This window comes from Acartia tonsa, chromosome 3 (assembly GCF_053477335.1).
Source record: "Acartia tonsa isolate MP-2025a chromosome 3, ASM5347733v1, whole genome shotgun sequence".
Lineage (NCBI taxonomy): Eukaryota > Metazoa > Arthropoda > Copepoda > Calanoida > Acartiidae > Acartia > Acartia tonsa.
In genome coordinates this window covers 21,776,630-21,795,302 of record NC_137262.1, presented here as the reverse complement: position 1 = coordinate 21,795,302, position 18,673 = coordinate 21,776,630, and the positions used below count along the sequence as shown (strand labels likewise).

The 18,673-nt window shown below is 29.9% G+C and overlaps 1 protein-coding gene across 2 annotated transcripts in view; it reads left to right on the top strand.

The window, feature by feature from the left end:
- Positions 1 to 18,673, top strand: part of LOC145313639 (uncharacterized) — a 39,037-nt gene that overhangs the window by 19,577 nt on the left and 787 nt on the right. For both annotated transcript variants that reach the window (XM_080153139.1, XM_080153137.1), the window contains 16 exons: positions 2,102 to 2,158; positions 2,401 to 2,439; positions 6,296 to 6,370; positions 6,682 to 6,720; positions 9,938 to 10,012; positions 11,589 to 11,640; positions 12,075 to 12,192; positions 14,222 to 14,283; positions 14,653 to 14,783; positions 15,119 to 15,178; positions 15,280 to 16,859; positions 17,202 to 17,470; positions 17,633 to 17,761; positions 18,066 to 18,108; positions 18,389 to 18,474; positions 18,535 to 18,621. In XM_080153139.1, the coding sequence (XP_080009265.1) occupies positions 2,102 to 2,158; positions 2,401 to 2,439; positions 6,296 to 6,370; positions 6,682 to 6,720; positions 9,938 to 10,012; positions 11,589 to 11,640; positions 12,075 to 12,192; positions 14,222 to 14,283; positions 14,653 to 14,783; positions 15,119 to 15,178; positions 15,280 to 16,859; positions 17,202 to 17,470; positions 17,633 to 17,761; positions 18,066 to 18,108; positions 18,389 to 18,474; positions 18,535 to 18,621 (2,902 nt within the window). The remainder of the gene's footprint in view (positions 1 to 2,101; positions 2,159 to 2,400; positions 2,440 to 6,295; positions 6,371 to 6,681; positions 6,721 to 9,937; positions 10,013 to 11,588; positions 11,641 to 12,074; positions 12,193 to 14,221; positions 14,284 to 14,652; positions 14,784 to 15,118; positions 15,179 to 15,279; positions 16,860 to 17,201; positions 17,471 to 17,632; positions 17,762 to 18,065; positions 18,109 to 18,388; positions 18,475 to 18,534; positions 18,622 to 18,673) is intronic.

The window sequence follows — 18,673 nt, the reverse complement described above, 5'->3', positions numbered from 1 at the left end:
GCACAATCACATTTTTTAGGGCCTCACACTTTACTGGCGTACATTTTGCATGTGTGAGATATAAAATTTAAAAAATCACGTTTCCCCCAAAATGTTACAGACGGACATTTCGAATCATATTGTAGCTTTACAACTATAAAACTCCCTTCATACCCACTTTACTTTGGTTATTTGGTTTTATCTCAAAATTAGGTTTATTTAAGTTTAAGTTATCTAAAGAGGGCGTGGTACTCTGTATTGTCATTTTATCTAAATAACTTTGACGTGGTCACTTTAGCTCTGGCTGCTTTACTACAATTTTACAATAAATTTTCAAGTTCAGTTGAATTTTAATTGCCGAATGTGTACACAGTTTCCTCGGTATTTCCTCATCCTATCTCAATATTTACTACTAGCTAAAAAACTTCAAACTTCCAATAAAATTCAAAATTTGAATGTATAAACGATTTATACATTATACATTCAAAATGTAAATTTTTCAAATTTTGATTTTTTTTTAAAGTTTGAAGCTTTTTTTAGCTAGTAGTAAGTATTGAGATACTATGAGGAAACACCGAGGAAACTGTGTACACATTCGGTAATTCAAATTCAACTGACCATTTTCAAGATTTTTATTATTGTACAATTACATTTATTCGCATTTATTCGCAAGAAATTTATTAAATATTATTGAATAATGAAATGGCATAATTGGGATAACTAGTACAGATCTTCATTGCGTAATTTTTGCGCCTTTTGTCCTTTCCTTGGAATAAAAATATTTTAGATAAAGAAAATTTGAATCTAGTATTTTCTAGCACAGGACTGGAAAAGGCTTGACACTTGAAGCAACTAAAATGATAAAACAATTATGACACCACTCAAATAAGCGAAATTGAAATAATTTTGCTTAAATCCAATGCATACATAAATCCACAGAAAATCAACATCAGCATCATATTTTTATTTTTTTTACGTAATGTGTCCCTCCAAGAAAATAACTTAAAACTTACGTATTTCCAGTGAGTATATTCCTTGAAAAACATGACAAGTTCAGCAAAGCAGTTTGAGAGATTTTAAACTTGGCTTGACAGACCGACAGACATCGTTTTACTTCGTATTATCTTATTCTGTTATCTTACTTTTTATTTTGGGTTCCAAGTTATCCTATTTGAGTAGAATCACACAATAAAAGTTGTTGAGAAGAGGATACAAGTGCTTTGTGATTTTTACTAATGAAATTCTGGGAACCCTTTTATGTCCACCTGACATACATGTACTATACTTTATAGCAGTAAGATACGAGCATTGATTGTTGGTGTTCAAATGTAGTATTACCTTACTTTTATGGATCTCAGTTATGCCTTTTGAAGAAAGTCTTATTTAATACTTTAGTATTATAACTGTTACACTCTGTTAAAGTACCTCACCCAATACACAGAAAACAATTCATGCAACTAACTTTTACAACACCTCACAGTCCAACACTTGGAACATTTTTATCATCATAACACAATTTTAGTATAATAATATTATTGAATAAAGTTACAGAGAGGCAGTTTTATACAGTTAGAATAATATTGTTATCTTTATATAATATGTATGTGGACATAATATTTTTATAAATGCATAAAAAATATTGGGAAAGGTAAATTAAGTTTTATTTTATGTACTAAACGTTTTCGACATTCTAATTTCTTATTCAAATATTCCTTTGAATTAAAATTTTGGTGGTTTTCCCCATTGTTTTGAATTGTTTTAAAACAAGGGATTGTAGTTTTTATGTGTTTTGTTTACTTTCGGTCAGCTTAGGTTATATTGCGTAGCCCCGCAGGGTTAGATTCCCCTCATTATTTTAACTTTTTCTTCAAAAATAAGAGGAGAACCAGTCACTTAGCTTTGAGGGGGAAAACGCCAAACTTTATTAACATTTTATTTTATTTTTAAGTTTATTGTGTTCCTTATAACTATAACTAAGTCATTTTATGTTACTTTCTGTGGCGGGTTAACAAAGTGACGGACGAATATTCTATATTTATTTCTTATTTACAATGTATTTAATTGATGTATAGGGTAGAAAAGATATTATACTCGCTATAACTTTTAATTTTATTTTATTTAGATCTGGAACTGGTAAAAGTTTAACAAATATAAAATCTTCTCTTTCTTATTCAGAAAGGTAAAATTTAATTATCTAGTTTTTAAAAGCGAAAATACATTGGTATCGGTCCGCACGTCCGTTATAGCTTTTTTCGTTTCGCACACCACGGCAAAAACACTGTGCACACCACAAGCTTAAACTGTAATGGTTTAAAGAAACTTTTAGATAACAATAGAATAATTTAATTGTTTATTACAAGAAATTTAATCTTTTGTTTAAGATAATATCAAATTTTCTAATAGTCGTATAAATACTTGTAGATTATCCTCTCCAGTAGCCAAGCCCTCAAATTCAAACAGGTACAAAAAACTTTTTTTTCACAAATTTTGTTACAGGAAAACAACAAAACATTATAGCCAGGGACATAAATATAATATCTGAAAAAATATTTATTATGGGTTTGGGATTTAACAAAAATAATTTTCTGTAAGTGCTCAATCCCTTTTCAATTATCTTTTTTTTTATCTACATAGGATACTGTTATATATCTTTTAATCACAAACTATAGGTCAAGTAGTTTTCAATTACTATGTTAAATATGTATTTATAATAATACATATAAGATTTTAAGATTTTGCGTAATTTCAAATGAAATGTTTCAAAGATTTAATGTTTTACAACATGCATTTTATCAATTAAAGTTGAGAGAAAAACACAGAATAAAATTATTCATATGTACGAGGATGAATTCGTAATTATTTCTCATTGTTTTCTAATTATATAAGAAAATAGTAAAAAAGAAAATCACCTTATATTCTTATATATTAGTTTGTATCATAGGAGTTACATTCAGCTGGTATATCATTAAAAAAATGCTGTAAATCTGGATCAGTAAAAAATGGCTTTTGATTTTAGACGACTGGACAAATTATCATAATCGACCTGTAGTAGATTTTTGTTCGGCAGCGGTCAATAAGGTCTATAATATTTACATTAGGAAAAATATTGGTCGCTCCGACGGCTATCTAGCTCTGCTTAACAAAAATGTATATGTTAAATAATATCTTTACAGCTAGAAAACTGCGTCGTGTCAAGTTTTAAAATATTTTTCAACTTAGCATAGCATAGTAGTATAAAGCGTATTTAACTTCTAGGAAATAATTTTAAACTTAAATATTATGCAATTAGCATTCATGTTTTTTTACAGATAGTGTACGGAAAAACTTACATAAGTCGGGTGGATACACCCTAAAATAATAAAGAAGGGTTTCAAGTAAAACAAGGATGACAACATCCATAAAAGCGAAGCTCTGAAACGGTAGGACAAACGGACATTAACACTTGTATAATGTCAGAACTGAATAATCAGAATGCGAATGTATAAGAGTCAAAGCAAAATTGTAAGTAAAGTTGTTGAAAAACGGCTTGATACAGGATAATGATTATGGACATACTTACATTTTTAGGACTTGATTATAGAGTTGCTTCGCTTATAATATTGTACTTTGATGTCCCAGGAATCAGTATACCAAAAATCAGACCAATCGGATAATTAGGTCACATACAAATTTGTTGTTAAAAATGTAAAAAAATCAACATGTTTAAAATGGACGTACGGACATTCTGGTAATGATTATAGAGTTGCTACGCTTTCTAACTCGTACCTAACTATTACAGGAATCACCATGCAAAATTTGAAATTTATAGGACAATTCTAACATGCCTAAATTAACGAAAAAACCTATTTAAAAAAGTAAAAAAATCAACATGTTTAAAATTGACGTACGGACATTTTGGTAATGATTATAGAGTTGCTACGCTTTCTAAATCGTACCTAACTACTAAAGGAATCACCATGCAAAATTTGAAATCGATAGGACAATTCTAACATGTCTAAATTAACGAAAAAAGCTATCCGTGACGGACGGACGTACGGACGGACCGACCCTAATTATAGAAAAGCTTCGCTTTTAAAAAGTTACTACACTTAATATTTAAAGGGGGGGGGGGGTATATTAGAAAAGATTTAAAATTTATCTTTTTTTTACTCTTGTATGTCTGTCTGAACCAATACCTGGCACCTCTGAAAAAGATTTAATTGGTCGATTATTATATTGACTATTCTGGTTTACACCACACTAAATGAATGTCTTACACCCTATGTCTTACACCCACTATCGATTATATAACATCCCTTTTGTTGTCTGTATAACACCCCCCCCCCCTTATTCCGGAGGGTGTCAAAATTATCTGGATCACTTCCCGCACCCCCCTAGCAAGACTCTGTGTACGTCACTGATAAATGTTATGTACCTGCACACGTTTTATACCCCTCCCCATATATATTTTTAAAAATGTGAACCAGCAACAATTAATGTGGGGGTGAAAATAAAATTGTGTGTGCACGTGCAGACAGAACTAGCATTTACACCAGACAAATATTCTGACCATAAACAATTAATTAGTCTCATTACACTTCAATAGTAAGATTCACAAACAGATTCTAATGTTTTGGGATGCCTAGCTAATGTAATACCTATTGATCTGAGTCTAGTCCTTCAGCATAAATCAATCAAATTGTACAATTTTTCGGGACAGTAAAAAATGAATCATAAATTGTAAGTTATCGTCTTGTCTTTGAAAATAAGAATCTCTATTCTTTCGCACATTTGCTATTCCAATATGATGTGAGCTATTTGTGCATTTAAATTTAGAGATGCCTAGAGTAGCAGATAGATGCGCATTTGTATATTCTGCAATAGATCTATTTATATGTGTTATAAAACATGTATAATTTTCATTGCCCTATCATCAGTAGTAATATGCATCAGCCACGTTTACACACACAGTGTGCGTAGTTACAGGCTTTAAGCAATAGCAAAATAAAATGAAATTGCCTTTCTTTATTTATTTCTAAGAAGATTGAATAGGTAAACAAAGGTTTATAATAAGCAAAAAAGAATTTAAAAAGGAGTACACCTCAAGCTCAAATATTTTTATTGGATTTTTTTTGCGCCAAATGTTTTTTAATTTTACCGTAATTTTATTTCTGCAATTAGATGTGTATCTTTTAGCGTGTCAGTCATATAATATTAGAAACTTTGTAGTCATAAATTCAATTTATTTTTAGCACATGCGTCCAAAAAACATTTATACATAACTTGACAAACTTTTGCAATAATATAATTTTTATAAGTTCGTAATTTCGAAAATATTATCATATGGCCTGTTGAAAAACTATTAAAAATGTAACATAGTACATACAAATTATTTAGGGAGGCATACCACACACCAAAAAAGATTTTTTAAAACCCATATCGTTTGATTCATATTTGATAGCGTTTCTCGTATTCATTCGAATCCGGTGGATAGGAACCGGTTCTCATCCATACGAAAAAACTATGTCTAGCATCGTATTATATCCAGTTTTCTACGAATATAGAAATGTACAATCATAAGATTAAAACCAGTTTTTTTAGCCGGTGCCTTCGGCACCACGGGGCTAAAAAACTAGTTTTAATCTTATAATTGTACATTCTATATCCGCGGAAAGCCGTTTATAATACGATGCGAGAAATAACTATTCTGGTATTTTTTTAGTGGTAAAAATTTATCTAATATCAGTATTTTAAAGCCTAATAAAACTAAAATTGTATCTCAGTGATCGGTTTTATAATTATGTTCAAAACTAAATAATAATGACATCAATAAGCTAAATTTATTGCTTAAGAGATGTGGAAATAAGTTTTTAAAACTTTTGCAAAAATTTTCAGTGATCATTAAGATAAGCTTTGAAACTAAATAAAAATCAAAACCCTCAGTAAAATGTAAATTAATATTTATACTTTCTACAAATTGATCTTTTCATTTGAATATTATTTTTCTTGAGTTTAAAGGACAAAGGTGTATTGAAAATGGTACTAAGCATTTTAGTTAAGAATAATTATTTAACAACATATTTGTTATCCAATTCATTTAATTATTAATTCAACATCAAAATGTATTTATTCATCTACTTCTTTTTTATATCTATCTAATTCAATACTTTATCATTAACAAGTTACTTCGCCCCTAGACTCTAGTGGCGAAGTAACATAGCCGCAAACCATCCAAAAATATTTGAGTGTTAACTACTGTAAAATTGTCATAAAAAAATATTTTAACTATATCTTTGAGAATGGGTCCTGTATAAATAATATAGATTATCTATTTCAGTATGGGTGAGATATCAAGTGCTAAGTCATGTGAAACTGTGACAACCAAAGAGTCTGGAAATCATACATTGTCAAGGAATTTTATCAGTTTTATTTGTTACATTTATTTACTGTGATATATAGAGGAGGGATCGCAACCAGGCATCAGTCTCCTATAAGTAGCAGGGAAATTGACATATCATTATATTCAAAAGCAACTGAATGTCTTAACCTTTTCCTTATATGGCCGTACGTTCTGTAAAGTTGATAAATTGGAGGATTAGGTCATAGACTACAGGATCTATTATAATTGTCTTTAAGCAATTTTAAATTCTTTTTTTATACCATTTTAATTATTTATATCCGATTCTATTTGTTTTGTTCAAATAAACTGATAAAATTATTCAGAATTAAGAAATCAATAGGCAAACTAGTTTCAAGATCAAGGTAAAATTTGTTTTAGATTTCAATAAACAAAAAGGTTGACATTTTTTCTTTCTTGGATTAATGAGAAGATAAATAGTAAATTAAAACGTATTGTATTCCTAGATTTAAGCCTAATTTGACAATAAACTTTAATCGATGCAAATGAAAAAAAAACCTAATTTGTCAGAAAAAAACTATCTCTTTGAGTTACTTCAATTGGAAATTTGTCTTTCTCTGACCTTACCAAGCAGTTTTTTTTTTATATCCTTTAGTTTTAATATAAACTCCTTTTTTAGTAGCGAAGCTACTCTATAATTCACTATGTCCGTCCGTCAGTCAGTCCGTCAGTCAGTCAGTCAGTCAGTCCGTAACGCTATGGGGGAAATGGGATTTACTCAGCTCCTATAAAAGATAGAATGCTGAAATTTTTTGACAATATTCCCATCATTAAGGAGCACAATTGACTATAAAACATCATTGGCGGTCAGACCGCTTTTTAGCAGGTTTTAGGCTATTTTTATATTTTTCACATTTTTCTCCATATCTTCAGTGTTTATGGTCCGATTTTCAAAATTTTTTTAGTTTTAGATATCAAAATTAAATTTCCCGTCGTTTAAAGAAAACAACGATGAAGGCTAGACTGCCTTTTTAGCAGGTTTTAGGCTACTTTTATATTTTTCACATTTTTCTCCATATTTTCAGTGTTTATGGTCCGATTTTCAAAATTTTTTCAATTATTGATATCAAAATTAAATTTCCTGTCTTTAAAAGAAAACAACCATGACGGCCAGACTGCCTTTTTAGCAGGTTTTAGGCTATTTTTATATTTTTCACATTTTTCTCCATATCTTCAGTGTTTATGGTCCGATTTTCAAAATTTTTTAAGTTTTAGATATCAAAATTAAATTTCCCGTTGTTTAAAGAAAACAACGATGAAGGCCAGACTGTCTTTTTAGCAGGTTTTAGGCTATTTTTATATTTTTCACATTTTTCTCCATATTTTCAGTGTTTATGGTCCGATTTTCAAATTTTTTTCAATTATTGATATCAAAATTAAATTTCCTGTCTTTTAAAGAAAACAAGCATGACGGCCAGACTGCCTTTTTAGCAGGTTTTAGGCTATTTTTATATTTTTCACATTTTTCTCCATATCTTCAGTGTATATGGTCCGATTTTCCAAATTTTTTAAGTTAAGGATATAAAAATTTAATTTTCTGTCGTTTTAAGAAAACAACCATAGCGGCCAGATTGCCTTTTATCAGGTTTTTGAATGTTTTTATATGTTTTACATATTTCCTCATATCTTTGTTTTTTTATCCAACTTTTTTGGGATATCAGGATCAAAATAATTTTCCCCATTGTTATGTGCATCTTTAATGTAATTTACTTTGACCATCGTCATCATACAAAATAAAACAAGGTTTATCAAATAAATCTATTCTTGATTTTAATAAATACCCTTTAAATCTACTTGTACGTATTCCCATCTATGATTTTTGTGCTTCGCTACTTATGGATGTTGTCATCCTTGTTTAAATTAAGAATACTATAATCTCTTCTTTGAAGTATTGAAAAAATGCCAAAAAGTAATTTTATGACATCAATACAAGGTTGAAATTACGCACTACATATTTACTAGTTATATAATTGCCAGGCCTCTAAAATATTTTGTAAAATACCAAACAATTTTTACCTAAACTTACAGATATTTCTGTGTATGAAATTTGTTAGAAATTCTTTTGATTGAATAAAACAATTGAACAATAAATGACAGAGAGTGAAAAGGAAAATATAAGATTGTCTCAATTTCAAACATTTCATAGACATACAGAAATAAAAAGGAATAGGCATTTTTTTATTTCATTTTATTTTATTTTATTTCACAAAAAAAGTAATTTTCAATCCGCCTATAATTTTCTTTTAGAATATTAGAAGGAACTTTGCTAAAACAATAGAAATAACTTTAGCATATTTTAATGCGGTTTACATGCCCTATTAAGGACGTCTAGAGGGAAAGTGTAAGGAGAAAGCCTGCTAAAAGACTGCCACAAGTAGACACAAAACCTAAAATTTTTAGCCTTCAGTATTTCTTGCAGGCTTCCTCTCAGAATATTTTTAAAAATTTTGTATTTTGCTGAATCATCCATTTAATCTCTGAGGGACATATTGCTGTCTTCTAAAAAGGGGGGATAATGACTTCTAAAAGTGGTAATGAGGAGCAGCTACGGCGCCATCACACAAAATAAAATGCATTTTTACTGTCACTTAAACTCACACAAAAACATAAAACACACACTTTTACAAAAACCAAGGATAAACATTTCCATAACAAGCTTTTTTTAAAATCTGTAAACAGAATTATTGATACATGGAAATTTAGATGTAAAAAAAGTCAAGAACTTATATGTATATTGTATAATTTTTTTAAATATAAGAATTGCTTTATTTGTAAGGGAAATAAAGATTCAAGAACATATTTAACATAAAAAAAGTTAAGCACATGTTTTATCTTGCAACAACAAAGGCCTAGAATAGATAATTAGGAACATTGTACACATTATAATTAGATTCATAAACTTATTTCTGATCTGCAATGGCATTAGACTTAGAGACATTAAGAATTTGGAATTTAAAAAGTCATGTCCTCTTTACACAAAGTAGTTAGGATTTTTTGACTGTAGTTTAAGACTTCGATAACTATTGAACTTATTGAATTCTACAATTTAGGGAATTTTCAAACATGTCCCGGAAGGGTTTTAGGCTATTTTATTTTTAATGCTTTAGGATAGTTTTAGGCTATTTTCTACTCTACGCATACCGAACTCTTAGATTCTAGAAGCGCAACCACTATTTATTTGTATTTCTATTTAAATCAAAGTTAACAATTTTATGAAGCTAATAAAAGTGACGCACAGATAATAACTTTTAAAAAAATTTTTACCATTGGCCAATTACAGTTTATACTGGCCTCTTATTGGTTAATTTTTTTGACGTCATAATCTGTGCCGCGTTTTTACTAGCTTCATTGGAAAAAAATTATTCAATGAGAGGCCAGTATACACTGTATTTAATTTAGTGTAGGATAATATTTGTTTTATATCTTAACCCTATAAAACATGTAAAGATCATTTAAAGTTATAGTTTCAGCCTCATAATTCATAAGTAGATGTTTGGAAAAGTAAACATTACTTGATTCAAAAATACATTAATGATGTTTCAAATTTTATTTTATTTGTAGAAATCGAACTGGAGAGCCTGGACCCATGAGCCCGCCTCCAGAACTTGAGAGAGATGAAGAGCAGGAACAAACAAGGTAATTCAATTATGGCTGCGCACATTTCTTAATGGGTCCTCATCAAAAGGATCATTAAACAAAAGGAATAAACTGTCTTTAACTTTAATACAATTAAGCTTTATAACAAATATTTGATTGTCATTTTAATTTGAGGAGTAACAGCTAAATCATTTGCATATGGTTATGCAAGTAGATTTTTATTACAGAGTTTGTCAAATGAAATGGTAACTATTTGAAAAGTTCTACTATCAGTATTAAACAGGTCATAGATTAAATTTAATATTTAATCGAGACTCCTTGAGATATAACAAGACATAATCCAAAATAAGGCATAATTACTTTAAACTATATAAGCTACCATCCTTAATCTATAGAGACTTTATGGCAATGTATTTGTGTAACAGCATCAAATTTTAAAAGTGTTTAATAGAAAATTACAGATTTCATTTGTTTACGTCAATTCCTACTTGATTATTTTTTTAAAATTTGGCCAACAATTTTCGGCCTTAAGATCTATAAAGCGCAAAAATACGAGTTTAGGAATATAAAAATTAAATTGTTAATGAACAAGAACTCTTTTGATAAACAGTAGTGAAGCAATGAAAATTGAGCACTTCAAGTGTTCTTAGCCTATATCTAATGTTCGTTATATTTTAATAGAACAGATCAAAAAGACACTTTTTCTTGTCTAGATTGGCCGACGGGCAAAGGGTGTATTATTTATATTAGGAAGTTTCGCTCGCAGAAATGAGGAATTTGTTATGCAAACGATGAAAATGGGATTTGTTTGATACAAGTACTTAAAATGTTAGTCCATCATGTGAATTCAAGAATTATGTATCTAAACTACAAATATTTACATAAAGGGGAAAATAACAATAAGATAATTTGAAAAATATATGGGTTTCATGGGTTGGTAGATTTAAGTTTCTTCAAGAATTTGATAAAAATAATATTTATAAATTAGATTTTTTTTTCTTCTACTTTTTTTAATTGTCAAATAAAATTTTATTACTATTATAAATTTAATTGGGAAACCCGAAATATGAATAAACTATATGTAATTCAATATTTATTCTTATTTATTGTAAGCAATTTTTATTTTATTTGCTAATAATATATATAAACTTGAATATTTGAAATGACGCAAATGTTTTTATTTTACCAACTTTTATTATTTTTAGTAGAGCAGCAACTTTATAATTCGTCAGTTATAATAACTATCTGACGACTTCCAATATTTTTTAACAGTTTACGATTATTTACTTGACCTAACTGAAGTATTATAGTTAGTTTTTTTAGCTATAATAATGTTGCGTAACTGAATGATGTAATTGTCCTTGTTATTGTTTTACTATATTATTGTTTGTTTTTGTGTAATTGTTAAACTATTCATTTTTTATGTTTCATCACTACAGCAAAATATATGTTCTTTAAATATAAATTTTCAGGATAAAATATTTAAAGAAAAGCTAGAGGGGAAGGAGACTGCTAGCTAAATATACCCTTTAAATATATTTTTTTTAACTAATTAATATTTACTTGAAATTTACCATTTTTATTTTTGTTGTCTGTAATTGTAATATATTTTTAGTTGGAAAGAGTGTCCTCTTGTTATACAGACAGTAGCTGATAGCAAACAAAAGGTAACTTCTTCAATATTTAATAAAAGCTAGGTATTATGATAATATCGTTACAATAAATTTTACGTTTACAAATTTTATTTTTATGTTGTTAATAAAAATTTATAACTTTCTAAATAATATAGAGATAGATCAATAAAAGTGAGATGTTATCTTACTCACTATGTAAGTGCAGACTAATTATTATTGATCTGATATTACATAAATTTAACACTTTGACTTTATTAAAACATTTAACATAAAAAGTCTCAAAAATTGCCTGTTTGAGGCTTTTATTGTGATAATTGATACAATATAAGGAATAGCAAATATTCCTGATTTTTAAAACTTTAAAAGTGTCAAAACGTCTCATGTTGTATACAGGGCCGGCATACAAATAACTCCTTTTCCTTTATGAAGTGTTATAATAATACAACATTTCATAATTATTTGTCTAGGGACTACCAATAATTCCTATGCCTTTATGGGGTGTTGGAACGATGCCACAACAGCATGTCAAACATCAGGACACAAAACAGAAAGAAAAAGTTCAAACTCCACAATTTGAAAAATCAGGTAAAAATGAACTTCCTTATTTTGTATAGCTAGGTTTTTCTTCTTCATTAGGTAATTTAGAAAATTATATTTAGCTGAAAATTTTACATAATTTAGCTATAAAAATTTATCATTTGATGTAAGCGCTTTAAAACTGTTATTTATAGCTAGCAATAGATGTTTTGTACATTTTTTTGTCGTTAATATTCATTCTTGTATCATTCTTGTTTAGCAATCAATTTAGCATCTGTCAATCATCACATTTTCTAAATTTTTATTGTGCAAAAACATCAAATTTATGAATTTGGATGTTTTGCGATGATCTTGTAAATGCTGACCTTCAAAAATAATTTATCTTAAACTAATTTTAACGACATAAAAATAGATTTGCCAATACTAGATTAGTCGTTTAAGCTTGAAAAACTTTGCAATTCAAAAGCTTTCTTACAATTTATTGGATATTAAAGCTAAATGGGTACGCAGTCCATGAAATATAAGAATCAGCATAATATCAAATGTTTATTACAATTAGTATTGTATCTTATTACAAGAAATTGTGCTAGTACGTCAATAATTTTATATTTACTCATCAAGTATAAAACAATACGCATTAATTTTATTTTTAAATCAATACTTCCTTTGAATTATGATAAAATAATATGTTGATACATAAAGGGCAATAAAGAAATGAAAACTGCTAACTCTAAACACCAAATGAAATTAATATTATCCTCTAGATAGCCCATAGCCCTGTTTTGGGCACTGACTACAAGTGTAATTTAAAGGGTCAGAGTCAATAGTGGTACCATTTCAAAAAATTTAAGGATTCTCTCTCAATTAGCAGCTTGACTAATACAAAAGCCGAAAAGTGTTACAGATTAAAGCTTTTAAGCAGGGGAATGAAAGTTAATTTTAAATTACAGCCAAGTATATATGCCATAGGGTCAGACAATGACAAGGGTCAGTTGTAGAGTTTCTTCACTAAAAAAACATTTTTAAAAATCTCAAAAAAAGAAACTTTTGAGGGAATGTTGGTCGACTATATATAGTCTTCGTAAGATTTTCCAGTTTTCATTAGAAAAAGATAATAATTGACCTTTAGTATTTCATAATAATAATATTTTATCATTGTTTTCGATATCAAAATATCAACAACGAATCAAGCACAAGTATTCTAGGAAAAAAATATACATTAAAGGTTAAGGTTTCCTGATAAAATGTGCCATTCATTTCCTTCGATTATACTTGATGCTCCAAAATAATCTTTTCTTCTTTTGCATCTTCTATTGAAAATAAGAAATCATTATAATAACGAAGTAAAGAAAGCTAAAACTATCTAACCTCGATGCTCGAACAAATGATTAACATCTCAAAGTACGTATTTTACAAAATATCTTTTTTTCAATTTTTCTTTAAATTAAAATGGGATAGGTATAAATAACTTTCTAATGAATGATTGCAAAAAATACTTAAATAATTTTTTTCAATTTTTTTTCAAGACCAAATAAAAAACTATTGAAATTACTTTTGCTCAAATATTCACCTACAATTGTTATTTTAGTCCTTGTCTATATGTCCAAACATGCAGTGTATCTCTAGTGTTAGAAATGTGTCTGTGTCTGCATATTACAGAAAATGTCTGAAAATTTGAAAGTACAGAATTTACATAAACTTGAGTAATGATTAGGGAAAAGTATGCACATTTTACTTAAAGAAGTACAATACAATTAGCCAAATCTTTAAACGCCTTTTCAAAAGAGTACCTAAAGTATTTCTCCTAAAAGCTAGCAAATTTTATTTTTTGTTTCCGTTTTTAAAGCAAATAATTCAAATTTTAAAAGATTTTAATACTTCTGATTGTTATTATTAAGTATTCAACCATATCAGATCTTGTCATTGTATTTGATAGTTTGACATAAACATAATGAGAGAAACATTTCTTACTATGAAATGGTTGAATACCTTCCACTTTTTAAACCCATTAAGATTCAATCACCAAGTAGTAGATCTCTGTACACTCACCTGGCATCATATAATATTTTTATTTCAGGAAATGAATTCAGAAAGAAGTATTCAGAGTGTAGTGATAGAGCAAGTTACAGAAATATTTCAGTAAGATCTATTTATTATTTGATTATAAGAAATTTAAGACTTTGGACTCTAATGGAATAAATCTCAAATAAAGTCTTACTTTTAATAAAATAAGGACAAGTGTATTCACAAGCAGTGCAGCATTGAAAATATACAATAGACTTGATAAAAAAAAACAAGATAGTAAAGTTAAGAAAATAGTTTAATAAAATAATCCAAAAATACTAAAAAATACCAAAACCTTGTAGGCTGAGGCACTTTTACGTTGTGACGGATTGTCCTATGAACCTACTAATATGAACAAGTTATAGCTGCTCTACAAAGAGACGAAATGATTAAAATTTATAAATATTATTACATTTCTTCTTGATAACACTTTTAATATATTAGGAGTGTAGCACTTCATCATTCGCAGCCTCTGAGAGTTCGTGTACATTCATGGCTGGCTGTTTATGTCCCAGATGTTCATCAACCACCAGTGTCGAGAATTCTCTTTATATATTATATGATCATACACCAAGGTATACAGCATTTTATATGATATAATTTAATTTGCAAAGAAGGGTATCTAATTTTATATGATATAATTTAATTTGTAAAGAAGGGTATCTAATTTAAACCAGTTGTCAGGGCATCATGAAATGGTTTATATGTCATGTAACAATATTTCAATAATTTTTATAGATTAAAACTGTTGGTTGAAAAGTGTGGACACTGCATGTTTGTACTATCTTTTAAACGTTCTCCAAATTTTTAACCAACGAATGAGATAATGTGTAAAAAGTATTGGGGACCCCTCCATCCCTATAGTTACTACTTTTTCAAAAAATTTGTAAAATCAATTTTCTTATTTTAGTGATGAGAGTGATCAATTTTCTTTTGAGAGAACAAAATCCGACACGAGCTCAATGCATAGGTAAATAATCAAATATCTTTTGTTCATTTTAAAGAAATTAAATTTTTGCGTTCCAAATTTTCTCGACACTTAACTAAATGAAAACCTGTAACCTTTTTTAGACCTTCAATTTTGAAGACCTCTCCAGAGAAGAACATACTTAACCATCGTCGCGAAACTGTCTCTGAGAGCAGTAGCGGCTTTAGCAGTCAACCTAGCACCAGCAGTAGCGGCCAAATAAGGTCGCCTGGTCCTGAAAAAAGTCAACCTTGCAAACATCTTCCTCCTTTGAACGATACCTTTAATATACCACAAAGTGAAAACAGTTATATGTTAATGGACGGCCATGTAAATGATGTAAATATTTCACAGCCGCCTAAAGCAGCTGAGAACAGCAACGAGTACATGGTTATGGTACCCACTAACCAAGCTGAGTCAAAAGTTTTGAGTAATAACTCTCAGACGCCTAGAGCAGCTGAAAACTGCACTGAATATATGATTATGGAACCAGCAAATAAAAGTGATGCAAGGGCGAATATTAACTCACAGCCGCTAACTATGGCCGAAAACTACAATCAGTTCATTGTTATGGAAACTGCAAACAGAATAGATGCTAAAGTTACATACATTAACTCAAAGCCGCTGTCGGCGGCCAAAGATACTAATGAGTACATGATCATGGAACCTACAAACAAGAATGATGCAACGGTGAAGAATATTATATCACAACCGCTATCGACGGCTGAAAATTGCAATGAATACATGACTATGGAGCCTGTGAATAAAACTGATGCAAAATGCATTAGCATTAGCTCTCAACCGCCTGCAACGGCAGAAAACAGCAATGAATACATGATTATGGAACCCACAAATAAAAATATTCACATTATTCCAAAGACTGAAGAATTCAACGTAACTCAAGGTGATCAATATCTAATCATGGATTTGGGTAAATCTCATGAATCAAATCCATGCAATGACTACCTATTAATGACTCTAACATCCTCAGCTGATAATAATTACATGGACATGAGTCAATCCGGTGCAGTGACCAGTTATCCGTCAACTTCATCTGCTGATATTCTATCCTCAATAACTCCATGTGTACTGGTAGCTTCTCTGCCATCAATTAATGAACCATTAGTAGCTCTAGTAACATCAACAAGTGAAGAAATGTTGGCACCACAACCAAGAATACATTCCTCCGTAAGTCAACCATCGCTGGCTAATCTATCAGCTAGTAATACGTCGTTAACAAGTGCAGGAAGTGGACAGCCAATATTAAAGAGTGGCCTTTCCCATGGCAAGTCTGTTCCTGGTGATATTAATGAATACATGACCATGGACCCACCTGAAAAAGAGCAGCCCAAATTTAGTTCCTATATGACCATGTCATCTTCTAATAAAGCACCTTCTAAAGAACATTGGAAGTTAGATAATAATGTGAATACTACAAACTCTCCAGACAACGAATATATATTAATCTACAACCCTGAAGGAAGCCAAATTCCAACCACAACTATCCATTCATCACCAAGTCAAGAGAGTGTGACACTGGACCCGTGCAAAGATCCGACAGCCCCCCAAACGTCAACTACAACCTCGTCAACATATTCAAGAACTTTTGGTGCGTTCAAGTTACCATTTACAAAGCAGCTGATTATTCCAAAGCCAGGAAGCAGTAACAGCAAAAGCGCTGCAGGTATTTATCTTCTTAGTGTAGTTTCTCTATTACAGTATATGTCTGTCCTGTCACTTCCTAATCCAGTAATGACCACTTTTTAATATGCAGTGCATCTAGAGTTGACGTAACATTGTTGTTTGTCAAACAATTGAAATTGCATATTGATACTGCCATGTTTTTGAATATTTGACACGAAAATACATTTAATGTTTTTGTAATTTAAGGGTTTTTCTATGAATCTGATACACTTAATGGTTTTACCAATAAGTGTGCATTCCTCCCACTTTTTTCACTTTATTTGTTTCACATCCCAAACGTGAAACGTTGCGCACGCAAAATTTTTATCATGATTATTTATAGGAGCTACAAGCCCCACGTCACCAGAGCCTACATCACCCAGATCACCAAATGACTCAAAAAGATTATCACCTCCAGTGACCACAGGCACCACTTCCCTAACCCACAGAAACTCTATGAGCTCAAAGTTATCACCAATTACTCGGCGTCTGTCCGCCATCAAATTAAAGCCCAAGGCGGACAGGCAGATCTCAACCACGTCGGCAGGAACGCCCACTGTTGAGTTGGATACAAGTGGCTGCTATCTGGTTATGGGAGGTGGAGTTATTCAGGTACAAATACTTAAATAATTTTTGCAATACAATTACATATGTTGGTATGCTTTAACATTTCCTATTATACTCAATAGTGTTTTAAAAAAAATTTAAATAGGCAATTTAACATTTGAGGTGTTTCATAACAAACATTAAAATTAAAGTATCTGACCTGCCTAGGATGTTACCGTACTTCAAGATGTACTGAAAGATCCTCGTATTGGTGGAGCATACGCTCCCGTTAACGGTTCAGCGAGTGGTGTTGTTAGAAAAGTATCCTTCTGTAATCAACCTCAAACAAGTTCACAGGTATTATTAAATTTTTTGTATGTAATCTCAAATAAGGAAATATTGGCATGATATTATGAAGGTTATTTATAAATGTTTAAACTACTATAAAATTGTCAAAGGGTGCTCCAAGTATTCATAACATGTTGTTCTATTCTATTAATGAGATTAAAACTGAAGATAACTGATATTATGTTGATATATGAAACAAAAATTCACCAAGATAACGACACAATAATTATAAATTTGAAAACTTAAAGGCGTTGTTAAGGTCTAACATACATTCTTCGTATTAATTATGAAACTTTCAAGCTTAACTTTTTAGGAGCAGAGCTCTTCTTCCTCAGGCAATGGTGCTGCAAAAACAAGTAAGTTTTAACATATTAAAATTTTTTCATGCGAAAATTTGAAAATATCAAGGCTACCTTTTGCAACACTTTTTATTTTTCTTCTGCTAAAGGCATTAGAAAATAATTAAGTGTCTCTCTATCGAAGTAGTAGGGTGTTTGTTTGTAAGTTATGTAAATTTTTTTGTGTAACTTGGCGTTTATTTTTCTGAAATTAATTTCTGGATGTTTAATGGGGTTTGTTGTATGTCTGTAAATAAAAGGGCAGTAATATTTTTTTAATGAAAACTAATTTGTTTAGATTATATGAGCTATGGAACAAGTGCAGCTTCAAGTACAACAGCAAATCTTCTTAGATCTAAATCATTGACTGATGATCAAGTTCAGGTAAAGATTAAGATTTTAACAAATGATTTTGGACATTCAAATTAATCTATGTTTTTGTAGGTTTTACAAGGCAAACTGAAATACTTTCTAAACGTTGCCCAAGAAAACAGAGAATACAGAAGACACAAGAAAGGAAATAAAAATAAGGTAAAATCATCAGATTCTTCTTAAATTTTCCTTTCATGCTATATTGATGTAC